Source organism: Hemiscyllium ocellatum, chromosome 14, assembly GCF_020745735.1.
Source record: "Hemiscyllium ocellatum isolate sHemOce1 chromosome 14, sHemOce1.pat.X.cur, whole genome shotgun sequence".
Taxonomy (NCBI): Eukaryota; Metazoa; Chordata; class Chondrichthyes; order Orectolobiformes; family Hemiscylliidae; genus Hemiscyllium; species Hemiscyllium ocellatum.
The window spans coordinates 31,551,516-31,577,021 of record NC_083414.1 but is presented as its reverse complement, the minus strand read 5'-3'; the positions used below and the strand labels follow the sequence as shown (position 1 = coordinate 31,577,021).

General features: G+C 40.6%; 1 protein-coding gene across 1 annotated transcript in view; it reads right to left on the bottom strand.

Annotated features, from left to right (window-relative positions):
• The window catches only part of LOC132822470 (voltage-dependent L-type calcium channel subunit alpha-1D-like), a 579,417-nt gene that overhangs the window by 311,343 nt on the left and 242,568 nt on the right, over positions 1–25,506 (bottom strand). Inside the window, exons 6-8 of the mRNA XM_060835847.1 lie at positions 24,450–24,602; positions 22,586–22,782; positions 9,786–9,889 (exon numbers count right to left, since the gene is read on the bottom strand). Of these exons, the coding sequence (XP_060691830.1) occupies positions 9,786–9,889; positions 22,586–22,782; positions 24,450–24,602 (454 nt within the window). The remainder of the gene's footprint in view (positions 1–9,785; positions 9,890–22,585; positions 22,783–24,449; positions 24,603–25,506) is intronic.

Sequence of the window (25,506 nt, the reverse complement as noted above, 5' to 3'; positions counted from 1 at the left end):
GAATGGAGTGGAGTGGACTTCCCGGATATTAAATACTGTCAATCAAGCTCTCTCTTATGTGAGTGACTGGGCTTGTGAGGACTCTGCTTCAATACCATTGGACATCGAAACTTCTCAAGCAAAGCGTCCCTTCATTAGTCCATTGTTCTTGGACAAAATAAGGACAGTTAAGGAATATTGCCATAATCCAATAATTATTAACGCTGTTAAAGCATGGAGGGTGATGCAGCAGACAAAAACATCATTTCTTACCCTTATAATTTGCCTACCAGGCTTCCAACCAGGACCAATGGATTCTGGGTTTAAACTCTGGACAGCTAGGGGTGCATCTTGCTTGGATGATTTATTTGAAGGGGAAATAATGATGTCCTTTGTTCAATTAACTCAGAAGTACGAACTACCTCACAAAGACCTCTGCCGTTTTTTTTCCAAATCAGGCATTTCATCCAAAAAGAACCACACTTCTAACCGACCCTTACAGATCTGACACAGAGAAGAGGGTGTTTAGCGCTAAGAACACAGTCTCTGTCAGCACTCTTTATCACGTGTTGGGAGGTAGCCCCTCAGACGAGAACAAGTGGTTTTGTAAAGTCTGGAAGAGAGAGCTGGGAGCTGAGATCTCTTCTAAGACATGAGAGGATATTTGGGAAAATACAAGGAAGATTTCAATTTATAACAGGATCCATGCCCTATAGTTGAAGATGCTCGACAGGGTCTATTCTGGCCCCAGACTGCCTTTCAAAATTCAAAGTGGGAGTATCCACAACATGTCCCAAATGCAAAATGAGTATGGGTACTCTCACTCATCACCTTTGGTCTTGCCACAGGCTCCAGACATATTGGAGCTCTTTAGGAGGTGGAATAGAAAGGATCTTGGGGACAAAATTGGAGACAGACCCAGTCTCTCTTTTCCTGGGCCTGCCTAGTGTACTTCCTTTAGACGTGCACAGGGAAAAAAAACTTTTCAATATCCTTACTTGCCGCGCAAAGAAAAACATTTTGTTATGTTGGGTGTTCAAAAATCCTGCAGGTATGTCAGGTTGGCATAAGTTAGTCATGGAACATATTCCTCTAGATTTTCTTACAAATTTTATACATCAAATAATTGAGAACTTTTCTAAGACCTGGCAGCCCTTTTGGGATTGCTAGAAAAGTGCAGGTCAGGCCCTGCGCTTTTCCAGTAATACATTTTTCAGCTCTGATCTCCAGCATCTGCAGTCCTCACTTTCTCCTAGCCCTTTTTGGGATTACCTGGACACGGACTCATCAACTACGTTAATAAGGGCTTTTATATAGCCATGATGGTTACATTCAATGAATTTAACACCCTGAGAGATAGAATTACAAACATATGAATATGTGCAAGTTCATGCTCTCGATGACAGACAGTTATTGTTTTGTTATGCCGAAGCATATTATTTATTTATATGTTTATGTACATGTACATGAGTGTAGTTTTGGTCTTTTTGCATTGTTTTGATTTGTATTGTTTTTGGTTTAATGTAATTTTAAAATCTTTTTTCAATAAAAATATGTTTCAAAACAAAAAAGAAATCTTTATTTTGCTAAGTGCTGGAAATAAGGTGAAACATGTTTAGAGCAGTTTATCAACTGAAGAGAGATGGAATGTGCAGAGCAGGCGTGCTTCTAAGGACCCATCTAGTAAAATTTCAAGGTCTGGATTTTTTAGTTGCATAAACAAACAATCAGATATTACAACTAAACATGTATTATCTTTTGCTTTGCTCTCTCAATATGAATTTGTTGCTGCTGAGGTGCAACAAACCTGACCATTCAACAAACACAATCTCCCATCATGCTCACTTACATTAAAGCTCGTATGCAGAGGTTAATAGAAGGTCATTGTGAATCTGCAGACTGTCATTGGAACTTGGCTGGTGCAGTTTGACATGAGATAGGATCAGAGCAGTTGAGTCTGGATGAGGGAACATATATGTAGAGTGAAACTGGAGTGGGAAAGTATTGAAAACATTGAGTCTGGAGATGACAAAAGCAGGAATAAAGATTTGCACAACAGTGGATGCTGACCAGCCAGCAATGCTCACATCCCAAAACAGAATAATAAAGAAAAAGGAAGTAAAGGAAGGAGTGAAATTAGTAAATATTTCTATACACAAAAGTTGAACATCTTTTGTGCAATTAACACGTTTTCTTAGAGTTGCAGCACCTTAAGATTGGCAGTAATCTCCTCAAACAAATAGTAATACAGTCATACAGCATAAAACAAGCCCTTAAGCCCACCATGTCTATGCTAACCATTAAACACCAAACAACACTAATCTTATTGACCTATTGATCCCATTAGTCCATAGCCTAATATGCCTTGATACTTAAAGTAGTCAAATAGTTCTTTTTAAAAGTTGCAAGATTATCTGCCTCCACCATTCCTCTCAGGCAGCATGTTCCATATTTTTACCATCCTCGGAGTGAAATTTTTTTTTCTCAGATTTTCTCTAAACCACTTGCTCCTTACCTTAAACCATGCCCTCTGGTCTTAGACATATCTGCCATGGGGAAGAGATCATCAAGATCTACTCTGTCTATGCCTATCATAATTTTGTATACCACAATCAAATTGCCCCCTCAGCCTCCTGCACTCCAAGGAAAACAAACCCAGCCTATCTGGTCTCTCCTGATAACTGAGAATTTCCATCCCAAGCAACATTATGGTGAATCGCTTGTGCACCTCCTCCAATGCAATTGCATTCTTCCAATAGTGTGGCAACCAGAACTGTACACAGTATTCCAGCCGTGGCCTAACCAACGTTTTACAAAGCTATAACAAGACTTCCTCATTCCTTTATGCAACATTCTGGCTAATGAAGGCAAGTATCTCGTATGCCTTCTGTCTACCTGTGCTGACACCTTCAGGGATCTACAGTCCTGTACACGAGTCTCCCTTTGTTCGTCAGTAGTCCCAGGACCTACCATTCATTGTGCCTATCCTTCCCTTATTGGGCCTACCAAAATGTATCACCTCATACTTACCAGGTTTAAATGCTAACTGCCTTTATATTGTCAAATTTACCAACTGATCAATATCAGACTACAATTTGAGACCATTCGCCTCACTCTCAACACTACCAATTTTCATATCATCTGCACCTTCAACTGTCAATTCCACTTTCTTTACAAAAAGTCAGAAGAGAACAAATTTTATTTCTGCTCATCAATTGGAATTCACATAGTTGGATGGCACTTAGAATCAACTGCTTATGTAGTTTCACTGATCCAACAGACTCCAATTTTAATTTACTCTTCTATTCAAAGAAGAATGATGCATTATGGAAACAATGGTCAAGATTTTGACTCCTGTTGTGAGTGTGTGTTTGAGCAGGTAAGTAGTTGTGGCTTTTTCAACAAGCTACATTGGCAGGAAGAGGAATCAGCACCAGAGGAGACTCAGGAAGTAAATCTACTCACTTCTGTTTTAAACATTCCTTGCATGGATAATGCTCCATTCCTAGACCAGATCTCAAGTTCATCATTACAACCTGGTTAGAGACCAATAACATTTGCTTTTAGAGTAGACAAAGTGAGAAATCCAGGGATTCAGAGAATAAGACCGCAAGTTTTCATAGTTTGAACATACAGCAAGTTATACTACATTAGCACAGTAATACAGTCTGCAATCCATATGTAACATAAGTTCTAAGCCCCCAAATTAATATGGTTCATGTATTGCATAGACTGTGATTGGACACCCCACAGCGCAAATCATACTGCAAATACAATCAAGATAGCTCCCTCAAATTTCTCAGCAATTATCCCCAGATGTAAGTGATAAGTGAGTCATCAAATCTCACTAAAATTCACAAAGGATCACAACTGAAGTATTGCAGGTTTCTTTCAAGCTTTTCACAGCTACCCAAGCACAGCGAGTGAGCTTTCTAGTTTCTCGCTCTCCAGAATTTTTTTCTGAGTCCTGACTCCAACAGTTCACTGAATTCCTCAGTGCGAACACGGGGTCATCTAGCTACTCATGACTCTGCACTGAGTCCCCTACACAGAATGTATGTAGCTCAGTTGCCTTCCCAGTAAAACAGTTAATTGCAGGACTCTGAACAAGGAGTCTTCTTCATTCTATCTCCTACTGCCAGTAAATTTTGAACTCCTCTTCAATGACCCCCAAACTATCCTAAGATTCCTATCAAAAAAACTTGTAATAGACTCCTTCTTTATTGTTGGACACAACTGTAAAACACCTAGCAATTTTTGGATAGGTCAGTTCCATAAATATTACCAGTCATAGATTCCTGGCTTGCTCAGGACAAATGAAGTAGATATAAACAAAGTATTATATTATACTAGGCAGGAAAGGAATGATCTTCCAGCTTCTGAAAGGTTATTTACATGTCCAAACATCCATGCACACATCCCATGTCTCCCTGATCCAGTTTCATAGTGCTGAGAACTTTTCTTTGGCCTACAGTGGCAATTTCCTGCTGTGAAAAATTACAACATTATTGACTGGACAGCAGCAACTTAAAAACAGAGTCATTATGACACATCTAACAAATATGAGATTTTAAAAGATGGTTACATCTTTCTTTAAGTTCAAGTCATAATTATATAATTGAAAGGGACATGTGACCTCCTGATAGTTGTACTACCAAAAAGCCAAAGTGACCTGCTTACCACTGAATCAAGAGAAACAGGTCAATTTTTGAAAAAAAAACTTTTTTAAAAAATGTGATGTGGACATCTTGGGCTAGACCAGCTCTTATTTCCCTTCACTAATTTCACTTGGGAATGTGTGGTGAGCCACCTTCTTGAATGACTACAGTCCATATGGTTCAATGTTAATGAAATCCATGTGCCAAGTTTAATAGCTGGAACAAACGACAGAACATCTGACTTCTCCATGAATTATTTTAGAGACTTTCAGTTATTGACAAGAAAATACAGGTTAGGAGCAGGAGTGGCCACTTGGTCCCTTGAGTCTTCCTGCCATTCAATAAGATCATGGCTGATCTGATTGTAACCCGAACTTCACATTTATGCCAACCCTGAAAAGCTTCCACCTCCTTGCTTACGAAAAATCATCCACCTTTGCCTTAGAAATATTCAAAGACTCAATTTCCATCATCTTTTAAAGAAGTGACAGATGATTGCTTTAATCGGGTGACCCCCTATTTTTATGCAATGATACCAGGTGTCAATTCCCCAGCAAGAGTAATTATACTCCCCATATGCATATGTTTGAATTAAGTCACCACTTACTCTTCTAAATCCTCATATATACAATCCTAAGTCAAAACGTGTGGTGCTGGTAAAGCACAGCCAGTCAGGCAGCATCCGAAGAGAAGAAGAGTCGACGTTTTGGGCACAAGCTCTTAATCAGGAATGTGGTGGGGTGGGGCACTGGGGCTGGGGGGGTAGTTGGGGGGGAAGATAGCTGGGAATGGGATAGATGGATGAAGATGTAGGTGATGATAGGTTGGAGTGGATTGGTGGGAAGGAAGATGGACAGGTAGGACAGTGCCAGGGTGGAGGGTTGGAACTAGGATAAGATGGGTGGGGGAATGAAGAAACTGGTGAGATCAACATTGATCCATGTGGTTGGAGGAAGATCCAACCCTCCAACTAGGCACAGCCCTGTTGAACTGTCATACCTGTCAATCTTCTTTCCCACCTATCTGTTCCACCCTCCGCTCCAACCTATCTTGTTCACCCCCACCTTCATCCACCTATTGCATTCCCAGCTACCTTCCCCCAAGCCCCACCCTCATCCCATTTATCTTTCAGCCCCCTTAGTTCCACCCCCCTCCCCCCCCCCCACTCCTGATGAAGGGCTTATGCCCGAAACGTCAACTCTCCTGCTTCTTGAATGCTGCCTGACCGGCTGTGCTTTTCCCACACTGCACTTTTTTACTCTGATCTCCAGCATCTGCAGTCCTCATTTTCTCCTAGATACCATTCTGACCCATCCAACCATTCCTCAGAAATCAACTTGATATTAAAAAAAGTAAAATTTGATTTAAAGAATCTTGGAATCAGACATTTGCAAGGACCAATCCCTCCGGGAAACTCTGGCCCATTCCGCCTCCATTCTGAACACCTCTTCACACCTCAATTGTACCTTCGTATGCAATTGCAAAAGATGTAATAACTGACCGTCAATCCTCACCCATCCAAATCCCCAGACATAATTTCCAGGTAAGCAGTGATTTACCTGCACTTCATTCAATCAGTTTGTTATATTTGTTGTTCACAATGTGCTCTCCTCTACAATGGGGAGACAAAACACAGGCTGAGCGACTGCTTTGCAGAACACACAGATGTTCTGTCTGCAAAAATCCAGTTGTCTACCACCATGTTCCCATGCCAAAATTCCATCACAGGCCTGGTGCAGTGTTCCAGTGAGCCTCAGCAAAAACTCGAAGAACATCTCTTTTTCTTCATTTGGGGACCCTGCAGCCTCGAGGACTTAAAAAATCAAATTCAATAACTTTGGATTCTATGTTTTAATATTTTTTACCCATCCACACGTGGTTCTGTTAAGATATGGATTGTTTTTAGCACAGTCACCCATTCACATCTACTACTGGTCCTATTATTGCATTATATGGATTGCTTTCAGTACAGACTTTCTAATCTCTCTTTCTCTTTAGCTCTTACTATCACTTATTCAGCTCTTCTTGCTATCCATAATTTCCTTATTTACTTACTCATAACTCTCTGGACTCCATCTCCACCTATCCACTTCCCTCTCCCCTTCCCTGAACGCCTCCCCAACTTCACCTTCAGCATAAATACCACTTTTTGGACACTCCGCCTCTTCCTGGAACAAAGGCCCATTCTGGCCCTACCCACCACCACACTGCTTCAGTTGGCCAAGCTCGTCCTCACCCTCAACAACTTCTGTTTTAACGCTCTCATCTTCTACTGGTCAGAGGGGTAGCCATGAGTACTCACATGGTCCCCAGTTATGCCTGTCTCATTGTGGGGTACACAGAATGTTCCTTGTTTCTGTCTTATTCTGGTCCCCATCCACAAATCTTTATCTGATATATCAAAATCATCTGTGCTGCTTCTTTCTCTTGTACAGAATTGGAAAAGTTCATCAAATTTGCTTCCAATTTCTTTCCCGCTCTTACTTTCACCTGGTCTATCTCTGACTCCTCCCTTCTCTTCCTCGACATCTGTTTCCATTTCTGGGGATAGACTGGCCACTAATATCCATAATAAACTCACTGACTCTCACAGCTATCTGGACAACACATCATCGCACCCTATTTTCTGTGAAGACTCCATCCCATTCTCGCAGATCCTCCATCTCTGTTGCATATGTTCCAATGAGGCCAACTTCAACAAGGGAGCCTCCAGAATGTCCATCTTCTTCCTCAATTTACCTTCTTTATACTGTTCAAAAAAAAATCATTTGAACGCAGTTGCCTAAATAATGATTCTTTTTTATTCTTGACCAGAACCTCAATATCTTTATTCACTGTTTGCAATAGCTTTAGTGAACAGATACTGCCAAAGTCCTCAATCTAATCCACAGATAGACCCAAAAACAAATTGCTACAATAAACAGTGCATTAAACATTCAATCAATAGGTTACATTTTGTACAGTGCATAGTCTGGTTTAATACAATTCTTGCTCAAAATAATTTTTTGAAAACAAATTCATACAGAATTTGATAAAATCCTCTTGCTTGACTCTTCTGATGGTTAAAAGTCCTGCAGAATGAAAGCTGACGCAGTGGGACATGATTGCCTTCAGTGGCCTTCTTTAAAATGGCCAGAAATAGGGTAAGACCACATTTCTTCAAAGGCTACTTTTTGAACTTAACTGTTTCATTGTTGGGAGATATGAAGTGATATATGAGGCAGAGGACAATACTTTCACAACCAGGCATAAAATGGTTTTGGTTAAAATCTAGAAACAGATCACTGACTTCTCCACAGCTAGTTAGGACAAATGGCATGGACAGACCAGAAAAGAAGGGAGAACATTACTAAAATTCAATTTATTCCCAAGTTTGTTTTCTCTCTGTTATCTCACATTTTTCATCATTTACTTAGGTGTAACCCATGTCCTAACAAAGCAAATGTGTAGCTGACTGTATACTACATGATTATCTGTGTAACCTGTCAAATAGGTGAATATGAAAAAAATTTCAGGATGATTTAAACTTTATTTTTAATCCCCACATGTTGAAAAGCACTATGGGCAGTACCTTTTTTTTAAATCTAAATTTGAGTTGCATTCAGTATTTTGGAGGATTTCTCCCTGTGAGGCAGAGTAAACTTTCTTGCCTTAGTGTACCAAACCCACGTCATTAAATACCTATCACACTCCTACAGCATCTTTGGCAACTAATTTGAATTTGTAACATTCACTGTGGGAAACTACAGTTCTAAGGCCATAACCCATTTATTTATAAACTCTCTTTAAAATATAAATTTATAATGATAAAAGTGTCGTTTGTGAATTGAATTAACTTTATTGTCACACACACTCAATTGAGTACAGTGAAAAATTCATATGTCACCACTTACAGCATCATCTTACAAAGGTACCTAGGTACAGCTTCTTTAGTTACAAGATCTTCAAAAATAGAGAAATAAAATGTCTAGCATTGCAAAAATAAAAGTCCAGAACAGTGGTCTTCTGACCCAGACCATGCTGCCACCTAGCCTCCAGCTTATCCTGGCTCCAGACCGTGCCAAGCCCTGGCTCTTGATCACACTGGGACTCACCTTGAGAACTGCGAGGCTGGGATATTGCTCCAGACAATCACGTCGGGATTAGAGGGCACCACACCAGGAGGCTGCCCTCAGAGGCCGCACACCGGGTGGAGAGTTTGCCACACCAAACTTGGAGGCCACTACACCAGGCTGGGAGGCTTCCACACAAGATTGCTGCAATGGCTACCAAAGGAGGCTGGGAATCGACACTGGAAGCTGGTAGTCGACAACGAAGGCCGGGAGAGATGAAGAAAAGAACTCCAAAGAGGTAAAACAAAGAGAAGAAAAGAAGAAAACTGGGCACAGCTGATGAGCTCCGGCTTAAACCATTTTGGACTATTATCTTGTCTGGTCAAGTTTAAAATGTGATTTTTAATAAACAGATTAATGATTAGCTATTGCTTCTTTCATAAAGCATTTAATAAGGAAATTTTCCCATTTCTTACAATACATGCGTGCCACATAAACTGTGTGCATTATAAAAGTTCAATCCAATACACTAATAATTGTTACTCCCTATTGTACACACTATTCTAGTACAAATATTTCCATCAAACTCAAAATATCTCTCAATCATGTAGATCTATTATAAAAAGGCACTGAACATTAGACAATTAAATTAATTAGGAAGCTGAACTTAAAGAGTTAATGCTTTCTAGAATGGAGTTGCAGAACTATGTTGTATTCACTCATTTAACAGGAAAACATGATAATTCAACACTGAGCCCAAGAAAACACAGTCACTCACACACAGCAAACTATACATCAGAATCCCAGGAAAGAGGAAATACCAAATTTTAATGTAAAAGATAGATATTTTAACAGTTGAAGATAACATGCAGTTAACTGTTCCGGATGCATTATTTCATAACAAGCAATAGGTATCTGTTACCTCAAATTAAAACAGCTTGCTCTTAATTCACTGTGCCATGCATGCTCACCCATCAAAAAACAACCTGCAAATAAAACTGATGCACAATCTCTCAAGATGCATGCAAAGAGTATTTGTTTAAATAAGAGCACCTCTAATGGAGCAGAGGCAGTTTCATATAATTCAGCAGCTTACCCACTAAGTACACCAAGAACGAGGTTAAGTACAAAAAATGAGCCTAGGATGATTAGGCTAACAAAATATATCCATGGCCATTCTAATCCAATTGCGTCATTAACCTGAAAAATGGAAAAGGGCTATTATGATATAATGCAACTTAATATGGCAAAGCCCTTCAGCCAGTCACTTTGGTCCTTGGGTAATTAGTATCAACCTAAAGGGTTACTGCAATTCTCTTCATTTTTTTTGCCCTGATAGCAATGTAAAATAATAATTAGGAAAGGTAATATTTTTAATGAGAACCAATTGTTCACCAACATAGTCCTCCTTTAGTGTACAGAACCATTGTACATTTTTTTTTTCCATCTTTCCAGAAGTCCAACATGGTAACTGGATTTAGGGCTTTGCATTCCAGGCAAAATGAAATGGAAGCTTACCCGCTCAATACACCAAGTACAAGATTAAGAACGAAAAAAGATCCAAAGATGACGAGACTGACAAAATAGACCCAAGGTAATTCATATCCCATGGCATCATTCATCTGTAAAGATGACAGCAAGTTATATCACAGCCACGTGGGTGGTTTGTTAAATTAGCTATAAAAGTTACTATTTAAAACAAATTAGATCCTTGTATAACAGATAAACTATTTATATATTGTTGCACTTATTTATAGATAGTATTTATATTTATAGTTTTTTTGTTATCACTTAAAACTTTACACAAGTAACTTGATAACTCATGCATATTTACAAATTATACACAAATTGTATTTCAAAATGCAAAACACACATATGTTTGACTTTGGATTATTTAAAAGTGCCTCAGCCAGAAAAGTTAATAAAATGGTGAGCATTTTATTCCTACATTCTGAAGTAGGAAACTCATGTTTTGACACATTCTTTGCTTGTATTCATGCTTGTCTTTCCCTGAAAAGGGTGCTTCATATCCACATCCTGCCCATTGGTAACCACAACTACAGAAATGGGGTGAGCTCACACTTTCAAGCTGTTGAAATCAATCTCTGTTACTATTATGAAACCTATGATTTACACTGTGCTTATGTCTGGAAGGAGAGAGAGATGATCTTTTAGATAATGCTTCTGTTCAAATAATATTTCAATTATTTGGTCTCAAGGCAAAAGGGAATGGTGCTAAAGTTCGCAAATGATGCCACAAAATGAAGTATAGTTAATTTGTTTAAAACATGAAAGGAAACTGCAAAGAAACATGTTGATATGAGGAAAATGGCAAAAGGATAATTTGGCTTCAGCAATTGTACTCTGAAAAGAAAGAGGCATGTTACTGTGAAAGAGAAGAGGGATCAGGGACTGTAGTTTCAACCAGATCATAAAATGCTGGAAAAGTTGGCTGCAAAAATTAATATGATTGTAGATCTTTTACAAAAATATATTGGTTGCAAAATTTAGCCCTATAGTGGCGCTGGTAGTAGTGAACTGCCAACCTTTTGAATGGTCGTTACTGATTTCAAACCTCAGAAGGGTGATATGCAGGGCACCCAGTGCGTGCATCAGAAAGATGCACAGTGGGAAGACTATGATATCAATCAGTGCCTACTATTGAATTAGTATCTGATCTGCAATTTATCATCGAGAAACATTGTGATTACAGTCATTGAAATAAATCATCATTTAACTTTCAGGCAAGGTGATATTAATTTTTGTTTTAATTCATTCATGACATAGTAATATAACTGTTGTTCATCCTAACTGCCCTTTAAAGCTGGGGTGACTCACTTTCTTGAACTGCTGCAGTACACCCGATATAGGTAAAGTTGCAGTACTGTTGGGCAAGTGCTCTGGGATTTTGACACATTGATAGTGAAGCAATTGAATTAAAATTCGAGGTCAAGATGCTGTGTTCTCAGAAAGAAACTTGCAAATACTGGTGTTCTCTAGGTCAGTTGTTCAAAGGAGATTGGCAACCTCCTGCGGTGCACCTTTCACAGGTTACAATGTTTCTACTGTGTTAATGGTGAGAAGAGTGAATAGTTAAACTGATAGATAAGCTGGTGATCAAGTGGGCTGCTGTGTGGGTGCTTTGAGAGTGTTGTTGGAGCCATACTCATCGAGACAATGGAGCATATTCCAGCATATTCTTTTTCACTTGTAGATGATGCACAGGCTTTGGGTGATGTGCTACTCACTGCAGAATTTCCAGCATCTGACCTGATTTTGTAACAATAGCATTTTAGTCACTGGCGTGGATGACAGCATGAGCTGGTTGACTGACAGGTAACACCAGAAGCACTGCTGGCATGGCAGGGTGGATGAGCAAACACTCATTCTGAGAAAAGGCAATAGGTTAATGCTTCATAATGTGACTGTCACTCAGGGAGGATGGCATCTCTGCAATCATAGCAATGTGTTGCAGGACAGATTGCTAGACTGTTTGAGATCCTTCAATTCCCTTTACACACCGGTATCAACAGGTAGTAATAACAGCATTCACAGCTTTTGTGACAGCAAGCCGAGCTTCAATCCTTCCAATTTGAATTTGTCCTGCCCCTTTCAGATATTGGGAGGCTTGTGCCTGTGTTCCAATGAAAGTTGACACCTCAGCAAACAGATCATCAATGCTGGGTCTGCAATTGCCCTCAGAATCAGCTACCAACTTCCATGCTGGAAAGGATAGGCGCCATCCTCGGGACAAAATCCTGTACCAATTGTTGCCAACTCCTCCAGGCTCCTTGATGGCAATGGTAGGTTTTCTGATAGGCCTACAAATAATCCAAACATTTTAGTGTGCATGTTCATTAACCTTACAAAATGTCCAGTGTCTTCATCTGCAGCAGAATCGATGTGCAACTTTGCCTTCATCTAAGCTATCACTTGTGCTACCCTTGACAACTACCCTGGCTGCAGGCCTTCAGGTCTGCTGCATCACAACGTGTGCAGATCCTGTCTTGAAGATATTGTTTCTGCTCAATATGTGAGGTGGAGGGTCTGAGTATGGGAGTGAATGACAATATTTCTTCAATATAGTCTTCCTGTTCTTCGGCCACTGCCAAGCCAAGATACTGTGTAACTGAAAGGAGAAAGGCACATAAATAAGGTTACAGTGAATAGGAAACGTAAGGCCATTTACAAGTTAAGTCTGATGAAATTGTGGGATTGTTAATGGGATTTGAAGAAGAGAAATATGAATATACCATCATCTTCGGTTGTTTAAGCCTCGTGGCTAGCCAGTGACAGTGCCATCTTCCATGACAGTAAGGACATGTAGATGCGCTTGTCCTACAAATTCTGCTTTCTGCAGTTAGGTGTCACTTTCCACTGCAAAAAAGATGGACTTCAATAGGTGTCATATAATGTTCAGGAGATATGCTTGTCATGATTGAATAGCTAGTAGCATTTGCAAGCTGAGGCTTCCAGCTAAATTAAATGTGAGAGTGAGGTGAAACTATAAATGTTAGTATGAGTCCTGAATGATAGATTGTTGGTAGGTGAATGATGGAGTTGTATTTCATTGGACATAGCTGAATCGAGCAGGTTTTCTCATTTCAAAAATATACTTTATTCATTAAAAATCTTCATATACAAATATAGTCATGAGAGCAGTTTGGCTCTGTGCAGTCTTTGCATATGGAGAACAAACATTGGAGTTTGATTTTCCTGACAGTTCCAACAATCCAAAGGTATTTCTTACTCATGCAAGACACGAGTGTATTTGAGTGTATTTGTCTTAAGTGTATTTGAAGCACTGAGAAAGTCCAATAGCTGAACAGACTTGTACTGTACTTTGGCAGAAAGGCCTTAGATGGTGGCCTTTCCCCACTGTACCTTAGCGGTCGAAGCTTTAGTGCATCCCTCAGTATGTAGTCCTGGACCTTGGAATGTGTCAGTCTGCAACATTCAGTCAAAGTCAACTCTTTGCACTGGAAAACCAACAAGTTTCAGGCAGATCAAAGAGCGTCCTTCTCTGAGTTTATAGTCCTCGAGGCTTATTCGATATTTGCCTCAGTGTGCGGCCCGAAGCATAGAGTCCTGTGTTATGAAGCTGCTTGGGACTTCATCAAAAACCACTGCATCCCTCTCTAGACTTCCTTTGCAAAGGCACATTCCAACAGAAGATTTATGACAGTCTCTATCCCCCAAAAGATACTGTGACAGCAGCAAGCAGTGGCACACAGAGATCAGCCACACTATGTCTTGGTAGTTGTCATAAAGTTTTGGTGAGGAGGCATTCTCCCAAACGATTTTGACAACCTGACAAGATCCACCCTCTCCTTTTCCTGCAGGGTCTCAAGGACCATTTCCTGACAGACATTTTGGTCAAAGCTACATTTTTTGTGAATTTCTCCATCAAAAGCAGATGATACAGAATGATCTAACTACTTGGACCATTCCACAGCAATGAGGCCACTCCCATCCTTTGCAACACCAAGGACAGGTAGAACCTCAGTATATAATGACACCTGGTGTTTGCATATGAAGGTATATGCAGAACTTGATGCAGCTGCACACATCGGGATAAAGGAGGCATTGGGTACGTTTTTCCCTCCTTCTCATTGGGAGCTTTGTACATGGTCCATCTTAGACCTCCACATGAAATGGAAGATGGTTCTGGTGACTGCAATGACACAGGTTCTGGGAATGGGTTAGACCCATGCCACGTACAATACCGAGTGTACCCCACACCCAATGACCAGGTTTTACTTGCAATGGAGAGGCAGTGGTAATCCCAAAAGCCCAGTTTCTGCCTCATTTTGGCAATATGCTCCTCCTAAGTTTTTTTGCGCAAGCCATTTCACCTCCAAACCAGCACCTTCAGGTAATCTGTCCTGACAGTGAAGGAGATAAAGGATCTGTCAGTCCGGTTCCCAAAGAACTTGGCCTCACTTTTGCTTCTATTTACCTTGGCTCCTGAGGCCAGTTCAAACTGGTCACAGATGCTCATGAATCTGCAAATTGACAGTGGATCTGAGCAGAAATCAGCAATATCATCCAAATAAAAAGAGGCTTTGACCTGCAGCCCTCAGCTGCCTGGACTAATCACTTTCAGGCTCACATCCTTGCTGATGGACTTGGAAGCATCAGGAAGATGTGGAGCACAATTGCTGCAATGCTGTGCCATAATTCAGTGTTATCCATGGAGTTATAGTCATGCAGCATGGAAACATATCCTTTAGTCCAATCAGAAAATCTGACCATGTTTTCAAACTAAACTAGTCTGCCCATATCCCTCCAAATTGTTCCTATTCATGTACTTATCAAAATGTCTTTTAAATGTTGTAACAGTACCTGCATTCTCTGGCAGTTTATTCCACACTCTAACCACTGCATAAAAACATTGCCCTCATGTCCTTTAAAATCTTTCTCTTCTCAACTTAAAAATATGCCCCCTAACTGTGAAATCTCCTACCCTAGGACAAATACCCTTGTTATTCACCTTATCTATACCCCTCAATAAGGTCACCCTATAACCACCTACACTACAGTGAAAAACATCCCATCTTGTCTAGCCTATTCTCAAACTCTCCGTTCCTGGCAGCATACTGGTAAATCTTTTCCGGACCCTCTCTGGTTTAATAATATCCTTCCTATAAAAGGGCAACCAGAACTGGACACAATATTCCAGAAGAGGCCTCATCAATGTCTTGTAAATCCTCAACATTATGTCCCAATTCTTCTACTCAAAAGTCTGCGCAATGAAGGCAAGCGTGCCAAACACCTTCTTAACCATGCTGTCTATCTGTGACGCAAATTTCAAAGAATGATATACTTGTAACTCTAGGTCTATATGTTCTACCAAAGTACCCAGGACACTATCATTCACACGCTTCAGTTTAACCCCTTTCTCCAGATAGAATGCAGACACACCTCCCTCCCTAACCAGGTTAGTTTCAAATGGTGCCAGTCTGTCACAATTTTAGAGCCCTTACTTAACAGTGTAGCCACAGTGTGCCTAGCGCTGTTTGCATATTTCAGTCATTTAAATGAACAATTGCATAGAATCTACATGCTGTGTATCAGAAGATGCCGGTTAATGAAGCAACAGTGGCCCGAAATCCTATTTATGACCTTAATTCTTGTTTCCAAACCATTCCATTAACTGTCCTGCTATACTTCTGAAACCTCATATAGCCCTGATTGCTTGCCTTTCTACTCTTCCAATGCTGCGACCATAAGAACAAAGGAACAGGAGTTGGTCCTTCAAGCTGGCCCATGTGCAGCTCCACCAACTAATAAGATCATGGCCAATCTGGTTGTGGTCTCAGTTTCACTTCCTCGCCTCTGCAACTGCACAACCCTCAACTCTCTCATAGTATATTTAATGCAGCCTTGAATAAATTTCAAGAACCAGCTTCCAATATCTTGTAGGGAAAAAAAATTCCACTAATGAGCCTCTCAAAGAACGTATTTCTCTTCAGTCCTGTCTTAAAAAGATCTCATTTTTTAAACTACATCCCATAGGTTTAGTCTTTATCCACTCCAACAGATATCCAGCCTATCCAATCCACTTGAGATCTCACATGTTTCAATAAGATGACCTCTCTTTGAAATTCCAATGAATATAGGCATAATCTGTAGAATCTTTCCTCATAAGACAAGCCCTTCATCAAAGGAATGAGTCACATGAATCTTCTCTCAACTGCTTCTAAAGTAGGTTTATCAGTTTTTTAAATAGAGAGACCAAAATTGTATACAGTAGTCCAGATACGCTCTCACCAATGCCCTGTACAGTTGCAGTAAATTCCCTAGTCTTGTATTCCATTTCCGTTGCAATAAGTGACACAATTCTATTTGCCTTCTTAATTTCATGTTGACCCTGTATATTAATGTTATATGATTCATGCACCAGGACCCCCAGATTCCTCTGTACCACCTAGTTCTGCAATCTCCCTTCATTTAATCAGTATACTGCTTTTCTATTCTTCAGAACAAAATGGACAAATTTACACTTATCCAGATTATACTAATTTTACAAGGTTTTTCCCACTCACTTAATCTATATACTATATATCTATTTGTAGACTCTGTACCTCTTCTTGACAACTGACTTTCCTTCTTATCTTGATGTCATTGGCAAAGTTAGCTATTATACATTTGCTGAAAATGTGTTGCTGGTTAAAGCACAGCAGGTCAGGCAGCATCCAATGAACAGGAAATTCGACGTTTCGGGCCAGAGCCCTTCATCAGGAATCTTTAAAAGCAGAGGAGATGACCTGGGGGGTGCAGTGAGAGAGAGACTCACTGAAATCCTTGTAGAGGGAGGAAGAGAGCTTCTTCAAGGAAGGCATCCTTGCAAGAGGATTCGCAGTAGGTTAAAATCTTCGAGTAAAAAGTGAAGTCTGCAGATGCTGGAGAGCAGAGCTGAAAATGTGTTGCTGGTTAAAGCACAGCAGGTCAGGCAGCATCCAAGGAACAGGAAATTCAATGTTTCGGGCCAGAGCCCTTCATCAGGAATCTTTAAAAGCAGAGGAGATGACCTGGGGGGTGCAGTGAGAGAGAGACTCACTGAAATCCTTGTAGAGGGAGGAAGAGAGCTTCTTCAAGGAAGGCATCCTTGCAAGAGGATTCGCAGTAGGTTAAAATCTTCGAGTAAAAAGTGAAGTCTGCAGATGCTGGAGATCAGAGCTGAAAATGTGTTGCTGGCTAAAGCACAGTAGGTCAGGCAGCTTGGCCCCACAAACATATCATAGATAACGATTATAAGTAGTTGAGGATATGGCACTTATCCCAATTGTTACAACTAGCCAACCAGAAAATTAACCATGTACCCATATTCTCTGCTTTCTGTTAGCTAACAACTTATTATTCATGCTAATATTGTATACCTTACATCATGTGCAGCAACATTTATGCTGCACTTTCTAAAATACCTTTTGGTGATCCAAGCACACCATATCTACCAATTCATGAAAATCACCATAAGCTCAACAATTTTCAACACTTTTATGGATACAACTCTGAGAGGCATAGATAGGTTACAGACAAGAACAGACTTTTCTCCTGTATGGAAGTATCAATCACCAGGGGGCACAGACTTAAGGTAACAGTCTGAAAACTTAGAAGAAATGTGAGCAAACATTTACTCACCAAGACAGTAAGGAACCAGGAATTCATGACATTGGCAGAAAAAGGTGGTAGAAGCAGAAACATTTTAAAAATTTATCAAGTATTTTGATGTGCACTTGTATTGCCAAGGCATACAACGCTATGGATCAAGTGCAGGAAAATAGGATTAGAATAGATTAGACTCCCTACAGTGTGGAAACAGGCATGTCGGCTCAACCAGTCAACACCAACCTTCTGAAGAGTAACCCACCCCCAGACCCATTTCCCTCTGACCAATGCACCTAACACTACAGGCAATTTAGCATGGCTATTCACCTGACCTGCACATCTTTGGACTGTGGGAGGAAACCAGAGCACCCAGAGGAAACCCACGCAGACACAGGGAGAATGTGCAGGCTCCACACAGACGGTTGCCTGAGGCTGGAATCGAACAGTATAGGGAATGCTAAAGAAATGACAAAAGAAATTTAGGGTTTGGTTAAGAAAAAGGAGGAAGCATATGTCAGGTATAGACAGGAGAGATCGAGTGAATCCTTGGAAGAGTATAAAGGAAGTAGGAGTATACTTAAGAGGGAAATCAGGAGGGCAAAAAGGGGACATGAGATAGCTTTGGCAAATAGAATTAAGGAGAATCCAAAGGGTTTTTACAAATACATTAAGGACAAAAGGATAACTAGGGAGAGAATAAGGCCCCTCAAAGATCAGCAAGGCGGCCTTTGTGTGGAGCCACAGAAAATGGGGGAGATGCTAAGTGAATATTTTGCATCATTATTTACTGTGGAAAAGCACATGGAAGATATAGACTGTAGGGAAATAGATGATGAAATCTAGCAAAATGTTCAGATTACCGAGGAGGAAGTGCTGGATGTCTTGAAACGTTAAAGGTGGATAAATCCCCAGGACCTGATTAGGTGTGCGCAAGAACTCTGTGGGAAACTAGAGAAGTGATTGCTGGGCCTCTTGCTGAGATATTTGTATCATCGATAGTCACAGGTGAGGTGCCAGAAGACTGGAGGTTGGCAAATGTGATGCCACTGTTTAAGAAGGGCGGTAAAGACAAGCCAGGGAACTATAGACCGGTAAGCCTGAACTCGGCGGTGGGCAAGTTGTTGGAGGGAATCCTGAGGGACAGGATGTACATGTATTTGGAAAGGCAAGGACTGATTCGGGATAGTCAACATGGCTTTGTGCGTGGGAAATCATGTCTCACAAATTTGATTGAGTTTTTTGAAGAAACAATGAAGATTTGTGAGGGTAGAGCAGTAGGTGTGGTCTACATGGACTTCAGTAGGGCATTCGACAAGGTTCCCCATGGGAGACTGATTAGCAAGGTTAGATCCCATGGTATACAGGGAGAACTAGCCATTTGGATACAAAGGTAGAAGACAGAGGGTGCCACGGTGGCTAGCACTGCTGCCTCACAGTGCCAGAGACCCGGGTTCAATTCATACCTTCAGGTGCTCCAGTTTCCTCCTACAGTCAAAAATGTGCAGGTGAGGGGAATTGGCCATACTAAATTGCCGTAGTGTTGGATGAAGGGATAAATGTAGGGGAATGGGTGGGTTACGCTTCGGCAGGTCGGTGTGGACTTGTTGGGCCGAACGGCCTGTTTCCACACGGTAAGTAATCTAAGAGGGTGGCGGTGAAGGGTTGTTTTTCAGACTGGAGGCCTGTGACCAATGGAGGGCCACAAGGATTGGTGCTGGGTCCTCTACCTTTTGTCATTTACATAAATGATTTGGATGTGAGCATAAGAAGTACAGTTAGTAAGTTTGCAGATAACACCAAAACTGGAGGTATAGTGGACAGTGAAGAGGGCTACCTCAGATTACAACAGGATCTGGACCAGATGGGCCAATGGGCTGAGAAGTGACAGATGGATTTTAATTCAGATAAATGCAAGGTGCTGCATTTTGGGAAAGCAAATCTTAGCAGGACTTATACACTTAATGGTAAGGTCCTAGGGAGTGTTGCTGGACAAACAGACCTTGGAGTGCAAGCTCATAGCTCCTTGAAAGTGGAGTCGCAAGTAGATAGGATAGTGAAGAAGGCATTTGGTATGCTTTCCTTTACTGGTCAGAGTACTGAGTACATGAGTTGGGAGGTCATGTTGCGGCTGTACAGGACATTGGTTAGGCCACTGTTGGAATATTGAGTGCAATTCTGGTCTCCTTCCCACCAAAAAGATGTTGTAAAACTTGAAAGGGTTCAGAAAAGATTTACAAGGATGTTGCCAGAGTTGGAGGATTTGAGCTATGGGGAGAGGCTGAATAGGCTGCGGCTTTTTTCTCTGGAGTGTTGGAGGCTGAAGGCTTATGGAGGTTTACAAAGTTATGAGAGGCATGGATAGGGTAAATAGCCAAAGTCTTTTCCCTGGGGTCAGGGAGTCCAGAACAAGAGGGCATAGGTTTAGGGTGAGAGGGGCAACTTTTTCACGCAGAGGGTGGTACGTGTAAGTAATGAGCTACCAGAGGATGTGGTGGAGGCTGGTACAATTGCAACATTTAAGAGGCATTTGGATGGGTATATTAAAAGGAAGGGTTTGGAGGGATATAGGCCAGATGCTGGCAGGTGGGACTAGATTGAGTTAGGATATCTGGTCGGCATGGTCAGGTTGGACAGAAAGGTCTGTTTCCATGCTGTACATCTCTATGACTCCAAATTTCACGGTTACAAGGAACCTGGGTCCATGGCGCTGCGAGGCAGCAGTGCTAATCACTGAGCCACTGTGCTGCCCCAATGTAATAGTGAAATGGCTGTTTTGACTAACATTGACACAACAGGCCAAAAGGGCTTTCTCTGTGCTTTAGTTCTCTATGACTCCAAATTTTGCACTCACAAAAACCATTTTCACTCAGCCCGCTCAAATTGTGATTTTCTAAGTATCTTGCTACAATTTCCTGAATGACAGATTCTAGCACCTTCCTAATGGCAGATGTTACGCTAACACGCTTAAAGTTTTCTGCTTTCTGCATCAAAGATTTTTTGTTTGCCTTTAATGAACCCACAATTATGAGCTTGCCTTCTCTCATAATGCTTTCAGCCTCTATTACATTTTTAATCATTCTTTGCTGGTTATGAATATCTGACTTACCACTAATCTTTGCAGGTTTGTACAGTGCTCATCCCAAAGTAATACTATTTGTAACTTCCATATTTAGCCAAGCATGATGCATCCTTCTCAAAGAACCCTCCTTTCCCACTCTGATAAATCTTTGCTCAAAATTATTAAATGTCTCCTCAAAAGTCTGCCAATACAACACTATTGTTCTACCTTTTTGGTCTGGTTTCGCAAATTACCTCCACTATCAAAATTAACTTGATTCATGTTTAAGACACTAGTCATGGATCCACACTTCTCTCTTTCAAAGGAAAGATGAAATTCCATCATATTTTTATCACTATCACTTAGAAGGTGTCATGGGTGTTAAGAGGGGACCCAGTGAAGGCACTATCAAAGGAAAGGTGAACACCACACAGCATTTGCAGAACACGTTGGGGCAGTGTTCCAGGGAGTATATGGTACAGCCTTGGACAGGAACAAGGTAATCATTTATTCCTGTCTCATCGCATATGGCCATGTTCAGAAGGGCATACTCCCTGTTTGGCTCTAGAATATACTGCTTTAAGCAAAGATACTCATTCTTTAAAATTTCCTTTGCCAATCTACTTCTACATGTAGCTGAAAGTGGTGGATAATTATTATGTTACATTTCCTATGTGTCCCATTTATTTCTTCCTCTATGTTGTATTGTACAGTGCAACAGCTAGCACCCTCTTTCTGTACTCCATCTTAATGATTAAGGCCTCAAGATCTCATTCTTCAATTTGGAAGAATCTCTCAAAACAAATTTGCCATATCCTCTTTCCACATTCAAAACTGTCCTAAAATCTCTCAGAACATCTTTTGACAATTCCATCGAATCTTCCAGATGTGTTTGACATCTATTCTTGAATATGAAATGGTTTTAGATTGTTTTTATATGTCAAAAGTGCAATCTGAATGCAGGTGGTTGATGTATATTATATTGAAGTGCTTATAACATAGTACAAAGCAAGTCATTCTGAGTTATTGGCTGGTTTGCATAGATTTCTAGCCAGAGAAAACAAAGTAGTCTAACAATCAGAGACCAAGTTTTTCCTAATGTTAGAAATTAAAATCAGTGCAGAAAAAATTGGCTTGAGGTTGTTTAAACTCAACTAAAATGTGAAATAATAAGTTCATATGCATGAAGTACAATTGAAGTCACAATTAGCAAACAACATTTAAAGCCCAAATCCGTTAAAGACTAGGTAGTCTGAAAACATTTCGTGAAAAATAGGTCTGTACATTTGAATTTGACTATAGCCATTATAGGAGCCAACATTTTAATGCATATTACATCAGTATTCAATTTCAAATCAAAAACATTATTTATCATTAGAGATTGTTGGCACTCCAAACATAACAAATGCTTTACTTAATTGAACTTTTAGCCATTTAAAAAAAAATCAATTCTAGATTTTAATAAAGGCAAGTAAATAATAAACAACTTTTGGAATTATGAAGTAACCTGTAACATAATCATATAATTTTGAGAAATATAAAATATTAATAAAACCTTCCATAATATTTCAAATATTTGTACTGCCTTGAAATATGGCAAGAAACAATCATGCTTTATCTCAACAGACAACCTGTCACACAATGTTATGTGAAGAATATGCTATGTAATGCTTCTGATGTTATTTGAATTGTCAGTATTGACATGCACTTCTTGGCCAATTACTTACCCAATAAAGGACATCAGTCCATCCTTCCATGGTTATACACTGAAAAACAGTTAGCATTGCAAAAGCAAAGTTGTCGAAATTTGTGATGCCTCCATTTGGACCCGGCCACCCACCCCTGCATTCTGTACCATTCATGGAGCATTGGCGACCATTCCCTGAGAATGCACAAGGTGCTGGTTCATCTTCTGCTATCACATCTAGAAATGGAAGGCTATATTAGCTTAGGTTTTCAAATCTCAATTGCAACTTTAACACAACATATATAAAAGAAGCATGAATATAGTCTGTGTAATGAAAACTTAAGTTAAACAAGAAAACCAAATTCCAGATTAGCAAAAGTAAAGTATAATCCAGAAACCTATAAGACGTATAATCAAAACTTGATTATATTGAATGCATCCATTATGTCTTGCACTCCCTCCAGATTCTTCCATGTTTGATCTTCAAACTTTCAATCTGATTCACAAGAATATCGATGATCATGTTCACTCAGGCTCCAGATGCCCTGGATTCTTCACTGCAATATTATCAACCCAGGAGCACGGAACTTTAGTGGCCAGAATAAAATCCCACTATCGGGACGAACTAAGAAACCTGAATCTGAGCTGGTGCACAGAAGGACTGCAATGGCTATTTCAGCAATGGCAGCAAATTAAGCAGTTTATTTAGCACTTCAATTAAGCATTGGTCTGCCTTTTTAAATAAATCTTCCACGTTACCCAATTACTCTGCCAACAGTTTGCAGCCTTCACAGCTCCACCAAAACAGATGACTGCTACTGAGGCCACAAGGAGTAGAAAAGGTCACATTCATCTTGATGAGTTTTCAAAGAGCAAATTGTAAAGTTTTTCTCTTGTGCAGGGGCCAGGTAAGTAGGACTAGGACTGCAGAACTTAGTTCATGGCCACCACGGGTCCCCTCATCAGAGCACACAGTCTAAAGAAACCAAGGCATCCACCTTGTTCCTGACTGATCTGGAGGAGCCACCTCAATGCAATAAGCATACTCTCCAGCACCAGGGTGTGGGATCTAATATCTAATCCAGTATTACCAAGTAAACCTATAAAATTGGAAGCACAGTGGCTAAGTGATTAGCACTGCTGCCTAACAGCAACAGGGTTCAATTCTAGCCTCAGGTCACTGTCTGAGTGAAAGTTTGCACATTCTCCCAGTGTCTGTTTGAGTTTCCTCCCACAGTCCAAAAGTGTGCAGGTTAGGTGGACTGGCCATGCTAAATTGCCCATAGTGAACAGGGATGTGGATTAGCCATTGGAAATGCAGGGTTACAGAGATAGGGTAGGAGGTGGTGGGTCTGGGTGGGATGTTCTTTGGTTGGTCAGTATGGGCTCGTTGGGTCAAATGGCCTGCTTCCACACTTTAGGGATTCTCTTCTAAATTGCACAGAATGATTCTTTTTTATTCATTCATGGGATGAGGGTGTTGCTGCCCACCCGTAATCGCCCAGAGGGCAATTCAGAGGCAACCACATCTGCAGTCATATGTATGCTAGACCAGGTAAGGATGACATTCTCCTTCCCTAAAGGGCATTAGTGAACCAGATGGGTTTTTCCAACACTTGGCAATGGCTTCAAGGTCAACATTAGACTCCTAATTCTAGATTTTTATTGAATTCAAATCCAACATCTGCTATGGCTGGATTCGAACCAGATCTTCAGAACATTATCTGGACTCTGGATTAAAAGTCCAGCAATAACACCACAAAGCTATCACCTCCCCATGTCAAAGGGTCTTTCACTATGGTCAGCATTCAGTGAAAGTCTTATAACCCAAGGTAACCCTTTCTGTAAAATTAGACATGCAGATCAAACTCACAAGACTGATAAAAGTATTAATGGATTCTTACTTGTGTTGCTGAAGTAACATGTTTTGTGCATTTTTCCGATAAAGAGCTCCAGTCCTATGATAGCATAAATGATGATTACGAATAATACCAGTAGAGCAATATGTAGAAGAGGAACCATGGCTTTGATGATGGAATTCAAGACAACTTGTAAACCTTTATATAACAGAGAGAACTTAGTTAGAAATTAATTAAAACTTATTCTAAAATAATTAAGGGGAAATTAATTGTACATATAGCCCAGACCTTCTAGTTGGAAGGTAACTCTTGCAGCAACGTATCCTGAAAGATGCATGATGAGACCCCTTTGAAGCCCTGACAGATCAACAACCCAGAAATTGCCCAGCAAGTTTACATTTCCATTGGGTAATTTCCCTACATCGGGAACATTTCAAAACACCTGAAGTTAGAAGAGCAGAGTTCAGAGTTCCAACTCACTTGGCTGAATAGTTAACAAAGTAACTAACAAAGTAAGAATTAAAACCTCTGTGTAAGTATAAAGTTAAAACCCAAGTCACCACTTATCCCTGACTCCCGCCTCATCACTGATGAAAATGTGTTGCTGGTTAAAGCACAGCAGGTCAGGCAGCATCCAAGGAACAGGAAATTCGACGTTTCGGGCCAGAGCCCTTCATCAGGAATGATGAAGGGCTTGGCCTGAAACGTCGAATTTCCTGTTCCTTGGATGCTGCCCGACCTGCTGTGCTTTAACCAGGAACACATTTTCAGCTCTGATCTCCAGCATCTGCAGACCTCACTTTTTACTCCCGCCTCATCACCCCAATCTGACCTGAACACCACTTCCTCCCCTCCTCCATTTTCCCCAACTTCCATCCTAATCCAACCTGACACCATTCCCTTCCCCAAAACCAGTATCCCCTCAGTAGAAGAGCCCCCCTAATTGAGTGCTTCAATACACTCAACATTTTTAAAAATATGCTTTCATAAAATGTGGACATCGCAGGCAAGCCCAGTATTTGTTGCCCCTTCCTAACTGCCTTCAAGTTGCACGGCTTGCTCAGCTACCTCAGAGGGCAATTAAGGTTCAAGAATGATGTAA